The 24782-nt window shown below is 45.8% G+C and overlaps 1 protein-coding gene across 7 annotated transcripts in view; it reads right to left on the bottom strand.

Moving 5' to 3' along the window:
- Positions 1-24782, bottom strand: part of ATP7B (ATPase copper transporting beta) — a 72936-nt gene that overhangs the window by 47855 nt on the left and 299 nt on the right. For 3 of the 7 annotated variants that reach the window (XM_053285081.1, XM_053285083.1, XM_053285084.1), the window contains exon 1: positions 5034-7554. In XM_053285081.1, coding sequence (XP_053141056.1) covers positions 5034-5273 — 240 coding nt within the window. In that variant the 5' untranslated portion in view covers positions 5274-7554. Of the gene's footprint in view, positions 1-5033; positions 7555-8378; positions 8697-13650; positions 14480-24518; positions 24721-24782 lie in introns of those variants that run through there. The other 4 variants (XM_053285085.1, XM_053285087.1, XM_053285082.1 and 1 more) reach the window with 4 other exon arrangements.

The following is a 24782-nucleotide window of genomic DNA, read 5'->3' as shown; positions in this document are numbered from 1 at the left end:
AACATCCATTTACCTCCTTCCTTTTTACACATTTGCTATTCTTTCCCTGAGCAATGCTATCTCTAAATACCTGTGTGAAGGAATGCCGACTTCCCTTTATGTTTTGTGGATTGTCTAGTTGGTTTTGTGTTTCCTCTAAGCCAAGCCTGCTCAGTTTAGGCCCCCCAGCTGTTTTTGGCCTACAACTCCCATAATCCCCAGCCACAGTGGTCAATAGCCTGGGATTATGGGAGTTGTAGGCCAACATCTGAAGGCGGACCGAAGTTGAGCAGCCCTGGGCTAAGCTCAGCAGGGGTTAAAAGGTTGCAGCCTCTGATTGACAGCTGAGTCTGAGGTAAAAAAAAAAAGTTGTGTTGCTACAATGTTTTGGAGGGAATGTAACTAAGTGTTCTGATTGGTTGTCTCCAGGCAGAGACAGAAGGTTCTGGCTGCCTGAAGGGAAAATGTCCCTGATTGGTGTGTGTATATCACTTGGGGGTGGGGGGAGCAATTGGTTAAAAGAACAGAGTTGGACTGTACAGCAGGAAGAGGGCGAGACTGCTGTGTGAGCTGGAAGGCTGGAACACTAGCAGAGAAGGGTCACGCTGAAGCTGCTGGGAAGGTGGCAGTGAGAGAGCTGGGCCTACTGGAACCTGCTAGGCCTTAGTCTAGAAGGCTAGCAAGCTTGTTTGTTTTATATTTTTGAATTATACACTTGCCTAACTGAATTTTCCCATTTGTTCCTGTACTGTTTTTGTTTTTATTTTTATTTTCGAAGACTTTATTATAGTATCACTATGCTTGTTTTCCCCACTATTTTACTGGTGTCTCTGTTTTGTTCCCATCTCACACCCACTTGCCCACTTTATTTACCGCACTACTGAGTTTTTGATATTTTTTGAGAGACAGCGTTCAGTGACTGGGAGTGGAGCCAGTCAAGAAAGCTAAACATCTTATACGGGTGGCAGTGGATGTTTAGACTTAGGGCCAGCTGAGGCCAAGCTCTCACAGCCTGTTAGGGCAACAGTTCTGAATTCAGCAATAAACGCTGAGTATTCGTGTGTTCACAGAAAGGCATTTTATTGGGAGGTATCGGTGATGTTCTTGCAAGGGGGCTTGTAGCCCTTAGCCATAAGACATGAACAAAACCAAGCTCTATTTAACCACTGCTCTGATCGCTTTAATATATGTTTCAGAAACTGCCTTGAGGATTTCACTTCTAACATTTTTCACTTCCTCTTTCTAATATTTTCTTGTTAAGTTAAATATATATCTGAAAAGCTCTTGCAGTAGCTGTCTGGTTTCCCATGTCATCCTGCCAAGTTATCCTAGGAATCTACATTAGTGAACACTGACTTTTTAGTCTGCGGAGTGGGGGAGAGAAAAGCCGTGGCGGTGGCAGGCGGACGGGAGGGAGAAAAAACAGCGGCAGTAGGGCCCTTCTTGGCCACCCGTGTGGGGGGAGGAACGGGAGGGGAGGAGGACTGGAGCGGGGCCGGAGGAAAGAGGAAGAGAAGAGAGACCGGGCGGGGAGAAAGAGGGAGGGGAAAACAGCCGGCCCCAAAGCGCCGCACAGATGCGGGGTCGGCTAGTATGCTTTTAATTGGGCTAGAAGTTTTAAATTTGAATTACAGGATCTAGAAGTTAGCCTCTGGTCTGGAGTTCAGCATGTGTACAGCACTTTGAAACTTCAGAGCATATATTAATTGTTCTATGCTACAGACATTATAAATGCAGACGACAAGGGACTGGATCCCAGCTTTTGGCAGAGTGCCATTCTGTCTTCAGAAAATCCTTCTGGGAACTACTGGAGAACTGCAATTACCTCTTAAGCTTGTACAAAGAGCCCTTCAATGAGAGGGACGCTCTCCTCTGGCTAAAGTTAGGACCCAACCCAATAGGTTTAGCAAACTGAAATACTGTACTGCTATACAGAACCAATATGGAGGTGGGAGAAGAGAAGTGGTAATTTATCTACCATACTAATTTGCCCCAACAGCCTAAGACAAGAAATCCTTCATTGCCCATTTCCTCATATCTTGGGGAAGATAGAGGCAAGCAGCTGGCTCCCACACCCCTGCAAGCACATACTATTAACCCCTTATGCCAGAGGAAAAGAGGACAAGCCAGATGTCCCTAGCAGGGGTTTAGCTATAACTGAGCAAATGGGTTCAAAGAACCCAGGGCCCCCAGCTCCTGAGGGACCACCAGCCCCACCCCTCCCTATTTTCTTCATTATTTCCCTCACTCCAAGGGGCTTCTGGGGAAAGGGGAGAACACGGATCCGCCTTCTCCCCTAACAATACCCCTGGTCCCTGGACTTTGGGTAGGTGTACAAATTGTGGGGGAGAGCATATGGATGTAATTTCCTCACTGTTTTGGATTGTCTTCTAAGTTGTTCTCTGTCTTGTCCTTTTGTACCTATTGCTGTGTTACTATCTTTCCTTTCCCCAACTTTCACCCTTTCACCACCTGCTTTTGCTACTTTCAGTATCTATTTCTGCTCATATTTTCCTCAGCAGCTACCTCCAAACTCCAGGATAAGCTTGCTTAGCTTTATGAGAGCTCTGAAAGCTACTTTTATGTACTATACTGTTCTATACTGTACTCTGAACTGAGTATAGCACACAACTAACATAGTTTTGTTTGGGTTCAATAGGCACACTTCAAGTTTAATATATTAAGCAGCTTAGTTTCAGAATAAAACAAAAGGTATTTGCATATCAGGTTTTGCAGATCTGGCTTGACACTAGGCATGTGCACGGACCGGTTCGGAGGCCATTCTAAAGGCCTCCAGACCGGTCCGGACACGGGGTGGTTTTGGTTCGGGTGGGGGGTTCCAAAAAGAATAGGGGGGGCTTTACTCACCCCTTCAAGAATTCTGAAGTATATATTCGAGTAAGCGGGCGGCATACCTCCCTGCCACCCGCTTCACTCCCCCTCCTCCGGCGGTGCGCGTTTCTCCTCGTGTTTCTGGCTTCAATTGCAATCGGGCGGCAGGGTAGCTCCCAGTCCCTGCCGCCTGGCTCTTCAATACCCCCGTGTCTCGGCTGGCGGCCGCCCCCTGCTTAGACCCAGGACCCCTGCCGCCCCTTCCCTTCCAATACACAGGCGGTCGGCAGGAGAGCTTTCCTGCCAACCCCGTCCCCTTCCCCGGCTCGGCTGCAAATGGCTTCTAGGAAGTTAACTTTAACTTCAGCGAGTGGGCGGCGGGAGAACTCCCTGCCGTCCGCTCGCTTCCCCGGCTCGGCTGCAAATGGCTTCTAGGAAGCCTTTTGTGCAGGCGCGCAAAAGGCTTCCTAGAAGCCATTTGCAGCCGAGCCGGGGAAGGGGACAGGGTCAGCAGGAGAGCTCTCCTGCTGACCGCCTGTGTATTGGAAGGGAAGGGGCAGCAGGGGTCCTGGGTCTAAGCAGGGGGCGGCCGCCAGCGGAGACACGGGGGTATTGAAGAGCCGGGCGGCAGGGACTGGGAGCTACCCTGCCGCCCGATTGCAATTGAAGCCAGAAACACGAGGAGAAACGTGCGCCGCCGGAGGAGGGGGAGTGAAGCGGGTGGCAGGGAGGTATGCCGCCCGCTTACTCGAATATATACTTCAGAATTCTTGAAGGGGTGAGTAAAGCCCCCCCCACTCTTTTGGAACCCCCCACCCAGTGCTGGACCGCAGCTCCGCGGTTCCGTGCACACCCCTACTTGACACATGTAAGCTACACTACTCGGCTTTGAAAAACACACCCAAAAGCTAAATTTTAATGGTCTTAGCTAAGTTAGTTATATTTTAAGAACTCTGAACTTTATATTTAAATTTATTTATTTATTTTTCAAATTTGTAGACTGCCCCAAACCTCTGTCTCTGGGCAGTGGCAGTATAGTAAAATATCACCAATTATACAGTACATGAAATTAAAATTAGAAGAAAATATTAGGCAAATATTTACATTACAACTAACTAAGAACAAACAGAATAAAGTATATTGCACCAAAGCACTTTCTTAAAAAAAAAAAAAAAAAAGTAGTGGTATCCCTTAAGCTGCAAGGTGCTTCATATAGAGGTAATTCCTCTATAAGTCAAGTTACAGAATCTATACTTAATTAAATACAAAGTTATTAAAATGTAGAGACTTCTCTGCTACATATACCCTAAAGTACTAAAACCACCTGCATAATTTGTCTAGAATTCGACTGAAGCAACTTTTGCTTAAACCATTGTGACCTGCTGTACTGCTAAGAATGATTGCTGGTATCCATTTCCAATAAGCAGATTATCTATAATTATTGTAGTTTCCCTTTCCAAGTAATTACTATTATTTTGAAGTTGTATACTACCCACAAATTGATTCCTAGCAGAGCAAACCACTTGGATGATACAGATTATTTACCCCTTTTTAGGTAATTTGCTAGAAAATTCTCAAAGGATGCTTTGTTTTCAGGAGGAACAAACAGAAATTATGGAAGTATATAATGATGCAGATAGAGTTCTTCAAACATTAAAGAGCTGTATTTCAGATGAAATGTTAATTACATGTACAATTTGCTAAACATTTGTTTTGAATATTTGTATAATACAATTTCTGTGTTTACAAGCAACCCTTCATACAACACTTAGGGACTCCAAAAACTACAATATATAGAAACAAACCATGGAGTTAATGCAGAAGAGTTGGTACACATGTCTGAATGTCTCAACTAAGATACATGTACACATAATACTGAAGCACCTAAGGGGTATAAAGTCAGTAAACAACAATTTAAAATAACTTAGATGGTTTTTTGTATTTGTAGTCTACTGAGTCTGCTTTTGTTAAGAAAGGAAATTTTTCAAGAAAGTAATCTTCCTAAATAGAATTAGATATTACTGTCAAATAGGTTAAGATCCTGTTAACAGTAAATTAAATTTACAGTTCCAGGGGACATTTCTATACCCTTTGCACAGTCCCAAGCTATTTTCATTTGCTTCGAAAGCTCCATTTTCTCTCACATAAGTTAAGCCCCCTACATTATTTGAGCGTAACATTTCAGCAGATTAAATTTGCATTCTCCACCCCATCAAACTGACCTGTCTGCCACCGCTTTCTTGAACTTCTGGTAAGTTACAGCAGGAAACCTTCTCCCCTTCCCAAGACAGACTGCTTGTTTTCACAAGAGTTCTTGGCTTGTGAAATAAACCATCTTCCTGTACAGGTAGCTTTTCAGAGGATTGCTGTTTGGAGAAAGACACCAGAGTAATGTTTTTGTGGTTTATAGTTGCAAGTGAGGATTGGCTCTCTCTCAAAGGCCTCTCTTTTTTTAGTTCCATCACCTTAACAAATGTAAAATACTGAAAATCCAAAAGAAAGCATTTGCAAGATGCTATTTGGTATGAAACTGCAACAATTTCCCCCACTATTTCTACAGCAGCATAGTAAAGTATAGCGAGAGAGTTCTATTAACTCTCCCCCTTGTCTTTTTCGTAACTGGTAGCAGTGAGTGTGCTTGGCAGTATACACTTACAAACAGGTTTAAATATTTCCCACCAATTGTCATCCCTGCAACTCAATGAGAAATGGCATTCCACACTAAATCTTTGCACACGTCTCTCCAGTGTCCTCAGTCAAGGCTGGCTTTCACAAGCTTGTCAAATATGACTTGTATGAGGCAACTCAGTATATAATTAACTCCACCAACCAAGCTTCCATCTTTCAATCAACAGCATGTTCCAAAAAACATCAAGAAACTAGGAACAGGCAAATTATTTTCCCCCCCAAAAGTGAAAGGAGTGCAGCATGTGAGCTATTTGACAGGGGAACAGAAAATGCAAGCTACTGCTGTGGAACAGCTATTAAGCCTGTTGCCAAATCCAAGGGAATTCAATACCAATATTTTAGATTATTAAATAATAAACTATATTTCAGCAAAACTACTCCCAGTAGTCTCTCTCTCTCTCTCTCTCTCTCTCTCGTTATTGCCCTTCCTCAAAGCAGTTCTTGCCATACAACATCATCTTTAACTTCAGGCAGAGCTCCAGAGATCTGTGGATAGTACTTCTGAGGACAGTAGTACCTCTGCATGACAAATTCCAACCCTCCTGCTTGAAACACACAAGTTTAATGCACCAACCAAGGGCAGTCTTGCACAGCCTTGAAAACTGGATTCATTTACACTTGTGTTCTTCAGTTCTGAATTTGAATAATGTGTGGCTAATGGTAATAGCTCTGCTAGACACTCAACTCACCAAAACCCCAGTTAGCAGAGGTTATTTTTTCACTACTGCAGTACAGTACATTGAGTTGACATTAGCCCCATTCACATGTTTATTTTATTTATTTATTTATTGTTAAATGTCTATACCGCCTTTCATTAAAGCTATCTCAAGGTGGTTTACACAAAAGTTAAGACTACAAAAATTACACAGTTAAAATATCAGCTAGAATATAAAAATACAGATCTGATCAAAAGATTAAAAAACAAGCACAATATAACCATAAAAGATACAAATCAGCAGCAATCATATAAAAGCCTGGGTAAAAAGCCAAAATTTCACACGCTTTCTAAAAACTGTGTTATGTTCAATACATGTACAGTAGTATACTTCTTAATTGTATTCTGCATATTTGGAGGCCTATATCGAGGTTCATTTTTTAAATTAATGTACATACAGCCATTTTCACAGACACCTGTACACTCGTGCAATAACGCCTAAATGAAGATATTATTAGTAAACTTTCAGTCTGGTCTCAAGATCTCATTCCTGGGCACAGCCAACGTGAAAGCCATCACATACACCTATCTTCTAATGCCATTCTCTTACCTATTCATCTGGTTTAGTGAAATAGTTTTTGAACACTTGAGCCTGCTCAGGATTTTACCATCTTTAATAATTCAGTAATCTGTGAACTTTGCTACTTCATGATCAACCCAATTTTGTGCCACATCAGAGCAGATGTGCCATGGGGTTCCAGGAGGAGTTTTAAGATCCCATAAATGAAGATAAATCCAGTATAACCGGTCTCATTCATTGTATTGGGACTACTCATGAGTAGCATAATCTGGATGCCAGCTAGTACTGTATGTGTATGTTCTACAAGAAAAGCACATTTGTTACTGTTCTGCACATCTTCAAGCCTTACAGATGTTTCCACAACTCTAAAAGCATGATTTATGTTATGTGTGGTTGCCATACAACACTATTGGCATTGAAAAGGCAGATTAGAGCAAAGGCTAAAATACAGGTGGGACATGCTTTGATTTTTCAGCAAGGACCATATAAAATGAGTTTGGCTAGCTAGCGTGGTGTAGTGGTTAGAGTGCTGGACTAGGACTGGGGAGACCCGAGTTCAAATCCCCATTCAGCCATGAAACTAGCTGGGTGACTCTAGGCTAGTCACTTCTCTCTCAGCCTAACCTACTTCACAGGGTTGTTGTGAAAGAGAAACTCAAGTATGTAGTACACCGCTCTGGGCTCCTTGGAGGAAGAGCGGGATATAAATTTAGTAATAATAATAATAAATAATTTTGGTATACAACTGACAATCAACTGATTAACCCAGGGATTTTCAACCAGGGGTACATGAACCCCTAGAGGTACTCTGAAGCTTCACAGAGGGTACCTGGAGCCCACCCACCCCCCACCCGACTCCCTGGCATGCTGCACCACTGGTTCCTGGATCAGAGGATTCATCCCACCAATTGAGACAGCTAATCCTCTCCAAGAGGGGGAGGAGTGTCAGGCAGCATGCCTTCCTCACTGAGCATCAGCCAGCATTTCCATTGGCTAAGCCTGTCAGTCAGGCTAGGGGAGGGGAGGGCTGAGCCTGAGCACCAAGCCAGCCAGTCACAAGGAGCGGAGGAAGCAGGTAAGGCAGGGCCAAGACAGACCAAGGGTATGCTGTGGAGCCCTAGAGCATGGGAGGGAGGAAGCAAGCCACAGCATAGAATCAACTGCATTCTAGGTGACTGGCTCAGAACTGTTATGACCAAGGAATCCTACAGGTGTTTTTATTGTGTTCATTTCTGTCTCTCCTCCCCCACACCTTGTCTTTATTATTACATTTATATCCTGCCTTTCTTCTGTCATGGAGCTCAAGACTGTGCACACCCATTCAGGCACTGAGCAGACCTAGATCTGCTTAGCTTCAGCAAGGTGCCTGTACTGGGTGCCCTCTGACCATGCCCTGGACTCTGGTTTCACCCATTCATGGAAATTCACTGCAATGGTCTCTCAAACCTTTGCCAAGACCACCTTAAAAAAAAAATCTGTCTGACAAGAGCATGTGCACACTTCCCTTCTGCACAGCAACTGAAATCCACCACTACCCTTCAGCCAATGCTTGAATGATGGAGGTAAAGGTTGGGAGCAGCGTTCCCTCTAAGGCGTGCGTGTGTGCTCACACTTTTTTAAAAAAAGAAACATTGGTAGACTTACCGTGAAGGGTTCTTTTTCTGGGTATGGGGAGGGCATCCTAACGTGACGGGTTATCAAGCTCTGCATGCTCAGAGCAGGACCAATCAAAATTCAGGTTGATCTTATGTATCCAGACAGCTGTCACTCATCCCCAGTTCCAGGACTGTTGAGCACAGAAAATACAGAGAGCAAGGAGAGAAAAAATAGTCCACAAGGGATGAAGTTGTACAGAAACAGTGACAGCAAAGAATTAAGCAACCCTGGGAGTCGTCCCACCTCCCTGAATATCTGTCGTAAACATTCGCGGGTGGGCCGGATGCCCTCCCCATACCCAGAAAAAGAACCCTTCACGGTAAGTCTACCAATGTTTCTTTTTCCTTGGTATGGGGAGGGCATCCTAACGTGACTGGACGTACCAAAGCAATCCCAAGGGCGGGAGCGAATGATTAGACAACCTGTTGCAATACCATCCTTCCTATTGCCGCTTGAGCAGCGTGAAAAGACGGAATCTTGTAATACCTAATGAAGGGAGACACTGATGCCCAAGTTGCCGCCTTGCAAATTTCTTCCAAGGGGGCGCGAGCTGAAAAGGCCACAGAAGTGCTGGCTCTGCGAGTGGAATGGGCAGAAATGTCACGAGGAACAGGTAGGTGAAGAGACTCATAAGCCAACAATATGGCAGCTCTGATCCATCGACCCACTGAAACCTTGTATGCCTTGGTCCCTAGGGAAGATGGCTGAAAGGAAACAAAAAGGGAATCCGTTTTTCTAAAGGTTTTGGATCTTTTAATATACAATCTAAGTGCCCTGGGCACATCCAGAGTATGCCAAGCACGCTCCTTAGGGTGAGCAGGACTAGGACAGAAAGAGGGCAATACTAAATCTTGGCTCCTATGAAAGATGGAATTAACCTTGGGTAAGAAGGTGGGATCCAACTTCAAAACAACACACTCCTTTGAAAAATGCATAGCTCATCGCGCACAGAGAGGGCAGCTAGTTCAGAAACCCTTCATGCCGAGGTGATGGCCACAAGGAACAATACTTTAAAGGACAAAATTCTCAAGGGAGCTGAACGAAGAGGCTTGAACGGAGCCTTAGTAAGAGCATTTAAAACTAAATTCAAATCCCAGGAGGGAAACCTATGTACGGGAAGCAGAGCCAAGTTGCTCGCTCCCCTTAGAAAACGTCTAATATGAGGGTGCAAGGAAGATGAACCAGGCACTGCTAAGTCCAGCACTGAGGACAAGGCTGAAGTTTGCCTCCTCAATGTGCTGGGACGCAGACCTTTCTCAAGACCTGCTTGAAGGAACCCCAGCACCTCTGCAACCCCCGCCAAGGATGGAACAAAGTCCTGCTTCCGCCCCCAGGAACAAAAGGCTGACCAGGTAACCTGATAAATGCACAAAGTGGACGGCCTTCTTGACGCTATGATAACACCTGGCGGGAATATCCCTTTGCACCTGGCAGGAATATCCCTTGGAATCTAGGGTAATGCGCTCAACCTCCATGCGTGAAGGCATAGCCAGACCAGATCCGGATGACATAGAGGTCCTTGTGATAGTAGATCTCTCCTTAGGGGGAGAGGCCATGGTGGTTGGATTGAGAGACTCGGGAGGTCGGAAAACCAGGGTCTTCGCGGCCAATAAGGAGCTATCAAAACGACTTCTGCTTCTTCTAATAGGAACTTTCTTAGGAAGGAGCTCAGGATTGGAGTCAGGGGAAAGGCATAAAGTAATTCCCGCGGCCAGGGAGACATGAGAGCATCCACTTCTTCTGCGTGAGGAGTTAGATACCTTGCAAAAAACCTTGGTAGTTTGGCATTTTCCTGTGACACGAAGAGGTCCAGCTGTGGACAACCCCACCTGTAGACAATTTCCTCAAAGACTTCCAGATGCAGGGCCCACTCTGCTGGATCCACTGTTTGGCGGCTCAGCCAATCCACTTGTAGATTCTCTGTGCTGCTCAGATGTTCCGCCGTCATGGAGTGTAGGTGAATTTCCACCCATGCGAATAGTAAGTCGGATTCCCGCATGAGGGGCCTCGATCTTGTGCCACCCTGGTGATTTACGTGAGCTTTTGCGGTCACGTTGTCTGTCCTTATCAGAACATGTCTCCCTATCAACAGATCACGGAACTGCAGAAGAGCTAATTGAATTGCCTTCAACTCTAGCCAGTTGATATTGTTCTCCAGATCCTTCTGAACCCACAACCCCTGCGCATGATGTGCCAGGCAGTGGGCCCCCCAACCAGAGAGGCTGGCATCCGTCATCACCACAATCCTCTGGGGAGTTTCCAGAAGTATTTACTTTCCTATTGCCGGTGACAGCCACCAAAGGAGAGAATTCCTGACCTTCCGTGGTAAGCGAAGTTTTATCTGCTTCTTTGCCATAATGGCTTCCTGATAAGGAAGCAAGAACCTTTGAAGTGGTCTCGAATGCCACCTGGCCCAGGGCGTGCATTCTAGGCAGGCGATCATCGAGCCCATGAGTTGAGCCAGAGACGTGAGGGAACCCCATTTCCTGGACAGCCATGGCCTGATGTGTGAGGCAATCTTCTGTTTTCAGTCCGTTGGGAGAGAAACTGTGCCCGATCTTGTGTCGAAAACGACTCCCAGATGCTGGAGTACACAAGATGGGTTTAGGTGGCTCTTGGTACGGTTGATGACAAACCCGTGATCCTCTAGTATCTGGACGGCCTGAGCTATGTCCTTGGAGGCTTGATGGTAGGACAGAGATCTCACGAGCAAGCCGTCCAGATACAGGTAAACATGGATCCCCCACAAGCGCATGTAAGCTATCACTGCCACCATGAGTTTGGTGAATACACGAGGAGCTGAGAACAACCCGAAGGGTAGAGCCCTGTACTGGAATTGTCTCTGATTGTAAGCAAACCTCAGGTATTGGCGAGAGGCAGGATGAATCGGTAGATGTAAGTATGCCTCTGAAAGGTCTATTGAGGACAAGTAATTGCCCGGGTGTATGGCTACCTTTATTGTCCTTAAAGACTCCATACGAAACGTGCATTTTCGCACAAACTGATTCAATCTTTTCAAATCCAGACTCGCGTGCCAGGAGTCGTCTTTTTTTTTGGCACCAAAAAGAGAAGAGAAAAGACACCTGCACATAATTCCGTCAACGGAACCAGTTCTATCGCTTGGATGTCTAATAATTGTTGGATGCTTTGGTCCAGCAACAGTCTCTTGGACCTCACCTTGGAGACAGGTGTTAAGAAAAGAAAATTGGGAGGAGTTGCCACAAGGTCTATAACATAGCCGTGCTTTACTGTTCTCAATGCCCATCGATCCGTGGTGCTGTGCACCCAGGCTTCTGCGAATTCCAGAAGCCTGCCCCCCACCGATATCGCGTCATTGCTTACGGTTTTGTGCGTTGACATAACCTCCAGCACGTGCTCTTCCTGATCCTCTGCCTGTTATTCCAGGGGTGATGCCAGTTAGCCCTGAAGGAAGATCCATGATCATCTCTTCCTCGGTAGCTGTCTCTAAACCCTGTATTGGCAGCAGGGTGGATTTGATTTAAATCAAACTGATTTAAATCACGATTTAAATCACTAGCAGGGTGGATAAAAATCAAAAAAATCCGATTTAAATCAAAAATCCGATTTACATCAAAAAAATTGGATTTTTTTGATTTAAATCAGATTTTTTTTATTTAAATTGGATTTTTTTTTAATCCACCCTGCTAGTGATTTAAATCGTGATTTAAATCAAATCCACCCTGATTGGCAGGTCTATTGAAAGTTCTGAAGGAACGAAAGGAATTCTGGAAGGTGTTATTTCCCCTGAAATTCCTCCTTGAATCACCCTGCCCAACCGGCATGGTTTTTTTTTTGTCCTTTGTGTCCACTAAAATAGGATCCAAGGATTCGCCAAATAACTTCCCCCCCAGAAAGGGAGTAGACGCCAAGGAGACCTTGGACTTGGCATCTGCCCTCCAATTTTTCAACCACAAACCTCTACGGATTGCCACGCCTGCTGCCATGGCACGAGAGGTGTGCTGTATGCAGTCCAAACCAGAGTCCGCCATAAGGGCAGACGCTCTGGCCAACTTATTCAAACCCTGGCGGAGTTTTAAATTCTCTTGTGGTACAAGCTTAACAAGCTCCTTAGTCCACAAAATGGAGGCTCTAGCAAAACTAGAATTAGTGGCAGCTGCCCTTATGACAGTTGCAGATGCCTCATGAGCCTTACGCAGCAGATGATCTGCTTTCTTTTTCTCTGGTGTCTTAAGAAGGTCATCTCCTTCCTTGTTCACCAGTGCCCCGGTGGCCAGCTGGGCCACAGGTCCATCCACCACAGGAACTGTCAAAAGAGCCGTTATATCAGGAGGTAAGGCATACAATTTTTGGGGAAAGGATATGGCAGGTTTAGTGGCCCCCAGCACACCCCACTCTGCAAACATAACATCTTTTAAAAATGGTGGAAAAGGTATAGTGGCTGCTGAAATAGAGGTTGATGGAAAACCTTTCTGATCCAAGCCACCGGCTGAAGGTGTGCCAGTCTCCTGAGAGACGTCCTTGATGGCCCTTTTGGCTTGAAAGGGAGTAGCAGCCAAGGTGACCTTGGACTTGGCATCTACCCGCCAATTTTTTAACCATAATCCTCTGCACAGTGCCACCCCGGCTGCCATGGCACAAGAGGCGTGCTGTATGCAGTCCAGACCCGAGTCTGCCATAAGGGCAGAAGCTCTGGCCAATTTATTTAAACCCTGGCGGAGTTTAAGATTTTCTGGAGGTATCAGCTTAACAAGCTCTTTAGTCCACAGAATGGAGGCTCTATTGTAGCTGCTTTTTTGGGCGGCAGGGCGGGCAAAACAGGAGCCTCCTGGCTCACAGTTGCTCCTTCTCCATTAACATTAGCCGAAAGGCTCAAGCTCGCTGTCCCTCCAACTGAGGGAACAATCGCGGCTTCTGTGAAGGGGCCCTCCGAAAGGGAACCCTTCAACATATCCCCCATATGAGCAGGCTCCATAGTCAGAATAATACAGCCTTAATCAGAGGAAATAATCCGACCAAAATCCAAAATTAAAATAATTAACGTAATCAAAATAAGCAGCTAAATGAGCGCAATTGGAGATTCCCTTCCCACCCTTGCACACAGAAGAAAGGAAGGGAGAAACTGGCCTGAAGTAGTCAGAGAAAGTGAAAGACGATGATAAAGGCTGTGAAGATTTTCCTCACAGCGCTAATCAAGCTCTGTCTGCGGACTGACTTAGCAGAGGAGACACCCATGCCAGACAATGCCTCTTAATGAACTCCCCCAACCAAATTAACTCACCCAGGGACGGCTGTTTGCCGCCAGGGAGTGGAGGCATATTAGACAAACCAACACCTGCAGTGGTAGACATAGCAGCAGCAGCAGAAGACAGACCCTGAGGAGGGTCGAGGACTGTGAGTGGCGTCAGCGCGCTAAACAGAACCTGAGCAGGGTCGAGGGCGGTACATGAAGTTGTCGCGCTAATAGGACCCTGAGGAGGGTCGAGCACGGAGACCGCTGCCGGCGCGCTAATCGGACCCCGCGAGGGGTCATTAATAGACACAGAACCCTGGAAGGGTTCAGAGATCGGCGTCCTGCACCCAGGTTCCCCATTGCTCTTAAAAAGAACGGCAGGGCTAGACTTGGAGAGGAGAGCTAAAATGGCCGCTGCGCCTTCGGCAGTTCAATCGGGCGGGAAAGCGGAAGGTTGCTGCACCCGAACTGCCTTCAACTGCAGTCTCTCGCTCAGCGGCATGATGCCAGGTGATCATATATGCTTTTTCTTTTTGACAATGCCCTTTTCCTTTAGGTGTTTAGTTTTCTTTTTCGATTTCTTGGGCGGCGGGGCGGGCAGAATAGAAGCCTCCTGGCTCACAGTAGTCTCCTCTCCTTTATCAATGGCCGTTAGGCCCAAGCTCGCTGTCCCTGCCACCGAGGGAACAATCGCGGCTTCTGTGAAGGGGCCCTCCGGAAGGGAACCCTTCAACATATCCCCCATATAATCAGGCTCCATATTGCGAATAAGAGAGACCTCAACAGAGGAAATCCCAAAGTAAAAACTATTAAAATAAAAAAGGAGAAAGGCTGTGAAATTTTTCCTCACAGCGATACTCAAGCTCTGTCTGCAGAGCGAGACAGGACTGGAATTGGGGATGAGTGACAGCTGTCTGGATACATATGATCGACCTGAATTTTGATTGGTCCTGTCTCGGAGCATGCAGAGCTTGATAACCCATCACGTTAGGATGCCCTCCCCATACCAAGGAAAAAATGTCCGCTCAGTAAATTTTAGATCTTGCTCACGTTTAATCATGAAGGTCCCACTCTGAATGCATGTGTGCACAAACTGCCTTGATACTGCTGCCCAGAACAAAACTCATTCCACACATGGATGAAAAAAAAAGAGAGAACACTGGTTGGCAGGTCTTTAATAATATCTGCAAAGTCCCACCCTCCGATTCCCCTCAGTTATAGCCAAATCATAGCCCCCTTTATTTAAAACAAACAAACCTGTTGCCACAGGAACTGTCAGAAAAGGTAAGAGAACAAGACCCTTCTCTGGCTCCCCTGCAATTTGAGCACTTTATCCAAACTAATCAACTCAGTTTCTCTAGGGTTTCTCTGTATTATTGCCACCGTATTGTTTTATTTGATGGGACAGATGTAGTGCTGTAGAACCCATTTCCCCCTCCACAACAGTCCAGTAAAGTAGACTAAACTGAAAGATAGTGATTGGCCCAAAGTCACCCAGTAAACCCTGATGAATAGGGATTTGAATCCATGTCTCCCTGGTCTGAGACTAACACTCTAGTCACTTGCTACACCATGCCAATTCTCATCCTTCCCAGGGAGTCAACACTACATAGCGGGGAAGCAGGCAAGTATGTGGACTGTAGTGTGTAAAAACAAATAAACAGAAAACCCTCCTCCACAGGTAAAACACTTTCCAGTCATAACTGAATGCAACATCCTTACATATCATGCCACAAATATGCCTGAACCTGGAAAAAACAAAACACCACAATGCTCCCTGCCCATCCCTAATCTCTTTGTTGCTCCTGGAGTAAAAACATCTTAAAATTATTTGAACAACAGAACTGCAACCTGAACCTTGGACTCAAGAACAAAACTAAAGAAAGTGGGAGAGGATTGCTTAAGAGGCCAGACAAAAGGGAACAGGATCAGGTGTGTTTATGTATTAGAGGAGACTGTAGTGGGAAGATGAGAAGTTTACCCTCTAGGAGAACATCTAATCTTCCTCTTCTCAAGACACTTATCAGGTTGAATCACAAGCCTCGTTCTGTATCCCATTGTCTGTATTTTGCAGATACACATTGTTTGGTTTATAATGCACTTTATGTTATATATCAGTCATGCAAGGGAGTGTGTTTAGCAACATTAGCTACGCAATGCCCAGGCTCCTATTGGCTGAGTTAAGGGGATACCAGTGTGCTCCAATGTTCACAGGAATTCTCCTCTGACGGGGGAGAGTGGTAGCTTTGGCTAAAACTAAAATCCCACACCGACTCTATAAAACAGGAATTGTTCTTTTGACAAAGATAGCAGGAAGAGTAAGAAGAGGTCCCAAAGTTCAGAAGCAGGAGACAGAATCTTCAGTACTGAAACTAAAGGAAGCATGAGGGAAGACAGAGGCCTGAGGAAGAGACAGGCACAAAAATCATAGGAGTTGGAGAGGAACTTGTAGGCAATCTAGGCCATCCCTTACTACATGCAAAAAACCTAGAGCATCCCTAACAGATGAAGACCTCCATTAAAGGGAAGGAGAGCTGGTCTTGCGGTAGCAAGCATGACTTGTCCCCATAGCTAAGCAGGGTCTGCCCTGGTTGCATATGAACGGGAGACTTGATGTGTGAGCACTGCAAGATATTCCCCTCAGGGGATGAAGCCGCTCTGGGAAGAGCATCTAGGTTCCAAGTTCCCTCCCTGGCTTCTCCAAGCTAGGGCTGAGAGAGATTCCTGCCTGCAACCTTGGAGAAGCCGCTGCCAGTCTGTGAAGACAATACTGAGCTAGATAGACCAATGGTCTGACTCAGTATATGGCAGCTTCCTATGTTCCTATGTTCCACCACCCACCACAAGCAACTGGTTCCACCACCAAAGTACTGTTCCTGTTAAGGGGCTTCGTCTAACGTTCCACTGAAATTCATCCTCTCAAGTCCTGCCACGTAAGCCCATTAGATCTACCTCTGCCTTCTGGGGCAGCAAACAGCAAGTCTTGGCCCTCTTCTACGTGGCAGCCCTTCAGTCATTTGAAGAGTGCCATCATCATGTCCCACATCAGTCCTCCCTTCTCTATAGTAAACATACCCCCAGTTCCTTCAGCTTTTCTTCTGAGGGCTTGAAGATAAGGAACTCTAGGAAAGAAATGCCCATTGAAGGTGGAGTTGGGGAAGTACACAGAACAAAAGGGGAATAGAAGCTGTATGTTGGTGGTAGAGAAGGGGAAAGGAGGAGTCATCCTGGGAAGTAGTCTTCACTCATGGGCCCATCACAAGACTCCACAGATAATGGGGCTATTCTGACGATCTGGAAAAATCGGGCTAGGAAAGCCTAGCCCGATTTTTCCTGATTGTGGGAACCATTGGGCTCAGCTGTGAGCCAGGTGGTTCCTAGGTGGGTAACCCACCTAAGTACTCCCGCCTTTAGCCCGGGTTTGCGGAGCAAGTGCTCCGCAAAAGCGGGCTATATGGTCTTGAGTAGCCACGGCGCAGCTACTTGCGAGTAGACCCCCAGAGGGGAGGCGAAAAGCCGCCTCCCGGCTCCGGGGGTCTCCCCAGTATTCCCTGCGCACTCGTGCAGGGCATACTGGGGCTTCCAGGGGCCGCGTGGCCCCCGAGCTACCCAGCCCCCACCAGCTCTGTCACAGAGCCGACAATCATGTGGGTGGCCAATGCAGCCGCCCAGGGCTACTGCCCTGATCGTCTGCAGGGAGAGCGGGTTTAGCCCGCTCTCCCCGCAATTTTGGCAAAAGCGGGTCTCACGGATCGTGAGACCCGCCTTAATATGATCACTTTGAAGTAAGGGCTACTTCAGAAGCCTGTTCATTTTTTAAGTACAGGACTTCTAGTGATATACATATTGTTTCATCCTCATCTAGAGGCTGCTGTAGAGTCTTAAACAATGGAAGCAGTAGAATTACTTCAGATTTTTTATTTATATAAATCTTATATATATAGATTTATTGTGGCAAAGCAGAAGTCACATTGCAGACCTAACTAACTGTCAAAGGTAATTTATCAGAATAATTATTAGTTTATCAGCATCAATAAGAACAAAAAGCTGTGCTAATTCGTTAGATTGTGGTGAATCTTAACTGTACTGTATTTTTCTCTCTCTCTCCTATAAGCTCTGAGCAAGTTCAAATGAATTTAAAAATCAAAGACACCGGAGAACAATATTGTAACACTAAAATATTCCCAATAGTGCACTTTTATTAACCCCTTCACTGCCAGAATGGGAAAGAAATGGCAGAATGGGGTGTTACAGCCTTTCAATCCCATTTTTGGCAGTGAACCATAGTGCAATGTTGGAAATATTTCAGTGCTACAAAATTGTTCTCCAGTGTCTGCAGCACATCCCGCAGTTTTTGGGATCTACTGTGACTGTCAGGGGGCCGTTCCGGGCTGTTGCAGGCCTTTCCACCATTCTGCTCCATTTTTGGCAGTGGTTAATAAAAGCATACTCTTGGAAATATTTCAGTCTTAAAATATTGTTTTCCACTGTCTCTAGCACAGCCCACGGGTTTGGGTATCCAAACTGGTTTTCAAAGGGGTCATTCCGGCTAATTCCATTCCATTTTTTACTAAGACCCTCCCCTTTTCCCATATACTCCCACTCATTCCACTTTGCTGGAAAGCCTGCCGCCTAATTCTAATCTAGATACAATATAATTACAGCCCCAACACACTACTTTAGTACCAAGAACACCTTCCATTTGTTTGGCTCCCATGCCTCACCCCTAACCCTTCATTCATGTTTACATAGGATGGAAGCATGTATAACAACCCCTCACACAGCCCCTTCCTTAAATCTGAAGACAACAAAAGTATCAACATAGCAGGGATTCTCAACGTTGTGTCCCCAGGTGTTATTGGATTTCAACTCCCATAATCCCCAGCCCCAATGGCCTTTGGTTGGGGATTATGGGAGTTGAAGTCCAACAACATCTGGGGACCCAAGCAGGGGCGTAGCAAGGTTGGCGTGGGCCCAGAGACAAGATTTTAAAATGGGCCCCCCCTCACTGAAGCTCAGCTCATGAAGTAAATAAATCTTAAATGAGGCTGAATAGTGGTAACAAAAAGCATAGTAAATACACACACACACACACAACACCTATGTGCCACAATAGAACATCATCCTAAATTATTTTTTTAAAGGTTTTATAAATTGTGGACAATGCAAGTCATTTAATGGTACTAGAGAAAGACATGCTGTTCTGGTAGCTCCAGGTCTTAACACCTCAATTTTGGAGGACGAATACAACTGAGGGAAGCCCGGGCGGGTGCGCAGCTGGGGGAGTCAGTCATGTGACTTGCCTCTGGGGGGGCCCCCAAGGCAGTGGGCCCCCAGTCAACTGTCTCCCCCTGCCTTATTATAGTTACGCCCCTGGACCCAAGGTTGAGAACCCCTGCATTGAAGAACAGTGCAATAGACATTACCTGACAACCTAACCCACCTCAGAGGGTTATTTGAAGAGAAAAACAAAATACCACCATGTACAATATCCTGAGCTTCTTACCAGGGCTGCACAACTTCATCCCTCTCGTTGTTTTTGGCCTACAGCTCCCATCACCCTCAGCCACAACAGTCAATAGTGAGGGATGATGGGAGTTGTAGTTCAACATCTGCAGGAGAATTCAAGTTGTGCAGCACTTACCTCAGAGAAAAGGCAGGATACAAATGTGATTATTCTCGCCATCTTTGTCCCAGTTAAATAAGGAAAGTACTTTTATAAACATTAACACTTTACAATGTTTGGCTAAGTTATGCAACAGCGGTTTCTTCAGCTCTGTACTACTTTGTCCTTTACCAACATTGTCACCGCAGCTATAATCCTGAAATCACTTACTAAGCGTGAGTAACTCTGAAATATTCCCATTTACTTAACCAAAGTTTGCAGCTCAATCCTATGCATGTTCAATCAGAAGTCCCACTAAATTCAATGAGGTTTGCTCCTCAATAACTGTGCTTATTATCACAACTTTAGTCATCTCTTAGTTGGCACAGTTCGTTCACTACACAGTGAACTACATTCAATCATTGTGCTGGACAACATTAAGAAATCTGAGAAGTGCAATAATAAGTATTTAGTAACTTACTGTGCACGTCAGTCTAAAGCATCTTTTGTCCAATATATCGCCATGCATCTTGGAAGCCATACATTCACACCAGCATTGCCAGTGCTGAATGATGCATACCATGATAAAAGTAAATGCCAACCACTATGCAACCAGGATTAAAGGCCGCATGATGGTCATGTGGATGTGCTCAGCTAATGTAATTTATTAGCTTTCTAGAGCTTTATTGAATAAAATTGCTAGCATATGTTTTATACATGGATCACTCAAGCAACGAAAAACAAGTTTACCAGTGCCAGCTCTGCAGAAATGACTTCCCTGTGTTAGTTTTTTTTTGCCTACAGTTGCTCTTTGGCTTTATAAAAAGGAAAACTATAAACCTGGTCTTCCTTTCCAGACAGCAATCACTAGATATTTAATGCAGGTGTATTTAGACAACTGAAATGTAAAGTTTTTTGTTGTCCTTTTCCTCTGGCTTAGAATTCATACAAAAACAAATCCATTTATGCCGGATTGATTAAAGCTGAAATAATGTATGGTACTCACAGCCACTAAAGCAAACTAAAATATCAGTCCACAATAACCACAGTTCACTTGATACAAGGGCTAATGTTTCCATTCCACATTAATACTTTATCTACTGGAACTTTTAGCAAGCCCCTTTGATAATTAGATCTGCAGCTACAGTCCTGTCCAGTAGCTAAATTGCAGAACCAAATGTTGAGTCCTCTCCATTTGGTTGCCCACTGCCATAGAGAACACAGACTAGAAGTACAATGTACTATTTATTACATCACATTCAGTTTCAAGTAGCACTATAGAGAAACAGAATAGACTGCAGCATCACATAATTATGGCAGACAACATGCTTAAAGGCATGGGCTAACAGAAATGGCCAGCCTATACAGTGAAAAGACAAACAGCATGCTAAAGTCACATGGGTCAAGCCAAGATGGTAGACCCTGATTCTTCATTGAGGTACACTGTTTATAACCACACCTCACAGGAACCAAATACCATATTCAGTAATGTGTTTTGTTCTCCATTATTGGCTTATTCTGCTAATCCCTGCTAACTGGGCAAAGAGGTACATTTTACCGTGGTGATTCTCTTTATTTAGCAGGGGAGAGTAACTGGCCCTATCCACCCCCAGCACAGTACTTCCAGTGACTGTTGCTGGTGTCTATCTTATGGTTTTTTTAGAATGTGAGCCCTTTGGGGACAGGGATCCATCTTATTTGTTTATTTCTCTGTGTAAACCGCCCTGAGCCATTTTTGGAAGGGCGGTATAGAAATCAAATTAATAATAATAATTATTATTATTATTATTACCAGGTAGTTCTTCCTTGTACCCACCCCATTTCAGGTCTACTATTGGACCACCTCATCCTTGTTGCCTCCTCTCTCAAGCCCTAACTCTGTTTTTCCATGGAGTCCCTGTCCAGCGCCCTAGGGTTTCTAGCCAGTGTAAAGCTCAGCACAGCTACTTCTTGTTCAGGGGAAGTCCCACTTTACGGTTGGCTAAATACTACTTTCTGCTTCAGTTGGACACCTCCGCCAACAAGTGGATCTCCATCCAGTTATGTAAGAGTATTCTTCACCAGGAAGTTTTTCACATCCGGCTTTTAGTTCACATCTCCTCCAGAATGGAGATGTGCATTCACATATCGGCCAAATTTATCGGTATTATTACCAGTATCACACAATTTGTGTTTTTCATTACGTGTCGGAGTGTAGCCTGATTTATATCTGGGATTTTAAAAATCCACTTTTGGAGGCAACTTCGAACTCACAGTAAGGCTTGCAAAAAAAACCGCAGTAAAGCCTGCTGTCTGGGAAAGCTCATGGGGAAGATCAAAGGACTAGTAGGCACACTTGCATGTTGATTCCTTTCAACCCACTGTATCATAACAGCTTGCATTGGCCTATGGGGTGCCACAAGGATCTATTCTGTCCCCCATGCTGTTTAACATTTGCAGGAAGTCCCTGGGAGAGGTCATCCGTAGGTGTGGGTTGCGGTGCCATCAGTATGCTGATGACACACAGCTCTACCTATCTTTTAAGTCAGCAGACACCAGGGAGGCAGGGGATGCTCTGAACCGGGGCTTGGAGGCTGTTCTGGACTGGATGGGGGCAAACAAGCTGAAACTCAATCCAAACGCTCTGGGTTGGTAGAACTGATCATCCGAGCAATGAGGTAAATCTGGTCTTGGAGGGGGTCACACTCCCTCTGAAAGACAAAGTCTACAGCTTATAGGTGCTTCTGGACTAGGGATGTGCACGAACCGATCCGGAGGCCATGTTGGAGGCCTCCGGACCGGTCCAGCGGTCCGGCACCGAGGGGGGATCTCCCTTTAAGGGCGGGGGGGGTAGAACTTACCCCTCCCGGCGCTCTTCCCCCTCCGGCGCTGTAGTTTTAAGCGAAGTTTTTGGGGCGGCAGCGTTCCTCGCTGCCGCCCCTGCCCCCGTCGTCGCCTGGCAGTCTTCCTAACAGCAGTACGCATGTGTGCGTGGCGGCGCGCGCGCAGCGGCAACATGCACACATGCGCGCCGCCGCGCGCACATGCGTACTGCTATTAGGAAGACTGCCAGGTGACGACGGGGGCAGGGGCGGCAGTGAGGAACGCTGCCGCCCCAAAAGCTTCGCTTAAAACTACAGTGCCAGAGGGAGAAGAGCGCCGGGAGGGGTAAGTTCTACCCCCCCGCCCTTAAAGGGAGATCCCCCCACGGTGCCAGACCGCTGGACCGGTCCGGAGGCCTCCAACATGGCCTCCGGATCGGTTCGTGCACATCCCTAGTCCAGAAGCACCTATAAGCTGGACTGGTCCGGACCATGCACATCCCTATTCTGGACCCAACACTGTCCTTGGAGGCACAGGTGGCGGCAGTGTGCAGAAGCGCCTTTTACCAACTATGGCTGGTACGCCAGCTGTGACCCTACTTGGAGAATTCAGACCTGACCTCAGTCACTCATGCGTTGGTAACATCCAGATTGGACTACTGCAATGCGCTCTATGAGGGGCTGTCCTTGAAGATTGTTAGATGCTTCAGCTGGTTCAGAATGCTGCTGCAAGGATGCTCGTGGGTGCAAATTGCTTCACGAGTATTCCACCCATCCTGCGTCAGCATCATTGGCTACCGGTCCACTTCCGGGCTAGATTCAAGGTGCTGGTATTGGGGCCAGGGTACCAGTCGGACCGCATTTGCCCATATGAATCTGCCAGGGTCCTCCACTCATCATCTCAGGTCCTGCTCATGACCCCGCCACTAACAGAGATCCAGTTGGCAGGGACTAGAGACAGGACCTTTTCAGTTCTTGCCCCTCGGCTTTGGAAGACAATCGCTGAAGAGTTTCGCCATGCTCCCTCCCTCAGTGTTTTTAAAAAACATCTTAAAACACACCTTTTTAAGTAGGCTTTTTAATGCTCCATTATTATTTTTGTGTTACATCTGGTAGGTTCTTTAGCTTTTTATAAATTTTCAGTTTTAATTTGAACCTAATAATGATTGTGGTTTTTAATCTGACTACTTTCTTCTTCTTTTTTTTCTTTTCTTGTTTAATTTAGTTAAGTTTATTCCTTTTATTGTATCTCATGTCTATCTCATTGTTGTGAGCCACCCCGAGCAGTAGTGCACTGGAGGAGCGAGGTATAAATATATATATTAAAAAAAAAAAAAAAAAGTTGTGCACACAAATCTAATCAGATTTTCCTTCTACCTACCTTTAAGTAATAAGCAAAAGGATGGCTGAAAGTCTGGTAACATAGTAACAAATGTTTTACATGCTCTTGAGGTTGCATAAAAAATAAACACTTACTTGGCCGGGCGCAGAGCATTCACCCAGCCCGCTTCCTCTCCCACCCCGCCCGTGGTTTCTCATTGGCTTTCAAGTTAGTCTGTCCCCTCCTGCTGCCGCTTCCTCATTCCAGCAGCCGGCCGGCCTGGCCCACCACCTCCTCATCCTGGCGCCTGGGCCCACCCACCGCTGCCTCCTCATCCCAGCAGCCAGGCCCGCCGCCACATAGCACTTAGCACTTACATTTATATACCGCTCTATAGCCGGAGCTCTCTAAGTGGTTTACAATGATTTAGCATATTGCCCCCAACATTCTGGGTACTCATTTTACCGACCTCGGAAGGATGGAAGGCTGAGTCAACCTTGAGCCCCTGGTCAGGATCGAACTTGTAACCTTCTGGTTACAGGGCGGCAGTTTTACCACTGCGCCACCAGGGGCTCATCCCAGATTGGGAAGACTGGATTAGAACACCTATGGTGACTTACCCAGTTCTTGGGTACGGTAAAAACAAGGTTTTTATAGCATAAAGACTGACAACTTTACTGAAGCACAATTAAGTATTTGCAGATACTTTTACTAAATAAATTCTGCTACTATATCGCTGCTGCCCAATATAGGTGTTTCCAGGAGTCGACATTGACTGAACGGCACACTTTACCTTACAATACACTTGGCAGCCTTTAAAGTGCTACATGACTCTGCTGTTTTTGCTGCAACAGACTAACAGGGCTACTCCTCTGGAAGTCAGGCCTAGCAAGAAGCCCACAGAAATCCACAATCTATCAGCTGACCAAGCTCAGCCTCAAGAACCAGATCTATATTTTCTTCACAGTTCTTTCCCACAGGAAGCCAAGCTTTAATTATACACATTTCAATTTATGAGTGGAGGCTTGTTAGAGACTTGAGTAGGCTGGGCAACATCTAGACTAAGCACCATTGTAATCAATGGGACAAGTCTCGTTAATTTCAACAGGATTTGGTCAGGATGTTAACTGCTGGTTTTAGAGAAATGAAGCAAAACAAAAATAATAATATAAATACATATGTTATCTACCCTGGTAACTGACGCCTGCCACTATTTCCACAGCGCAGCAAGGGTTGCTCAGGGGGAGGTTCCCTTCACAACTTCGCAGGAAGCAGCGGAGGCAGCGCGAACCTTGCCGCGACGCAAGATACTCTTTAAATTTTTGCTGCCTTCACTGATCGGCTGCGCGAGGTTCAGCTCTGCCCACCCATTGGCTGCTTTTCCTTCGGGCGTTCGTTGGTTTGCCAGGCATATCGATATAATATCTGATTGGCTCTTACTCTAGCCCGCCTC

Source organism: Hemicordylus capensis, chromosome 1 (assembly GCF_027244095.1).
Source record: "Hemicordylus capensis ecotype Gifberg chromosome 1, rHemCap1.1.pri, whole genome shotgun sequence".
Classification (NCBI taxonomy): domain Eukaryota; kingdom Metazoa; phylum Chordata; class Lepidosauria; order Squamata; family Cordylidae; genus Hemicordylus; species Hemicordylus capensis.
This window is presented reverse-complemented; position numbering and strand designations above follow the sequence as displayed.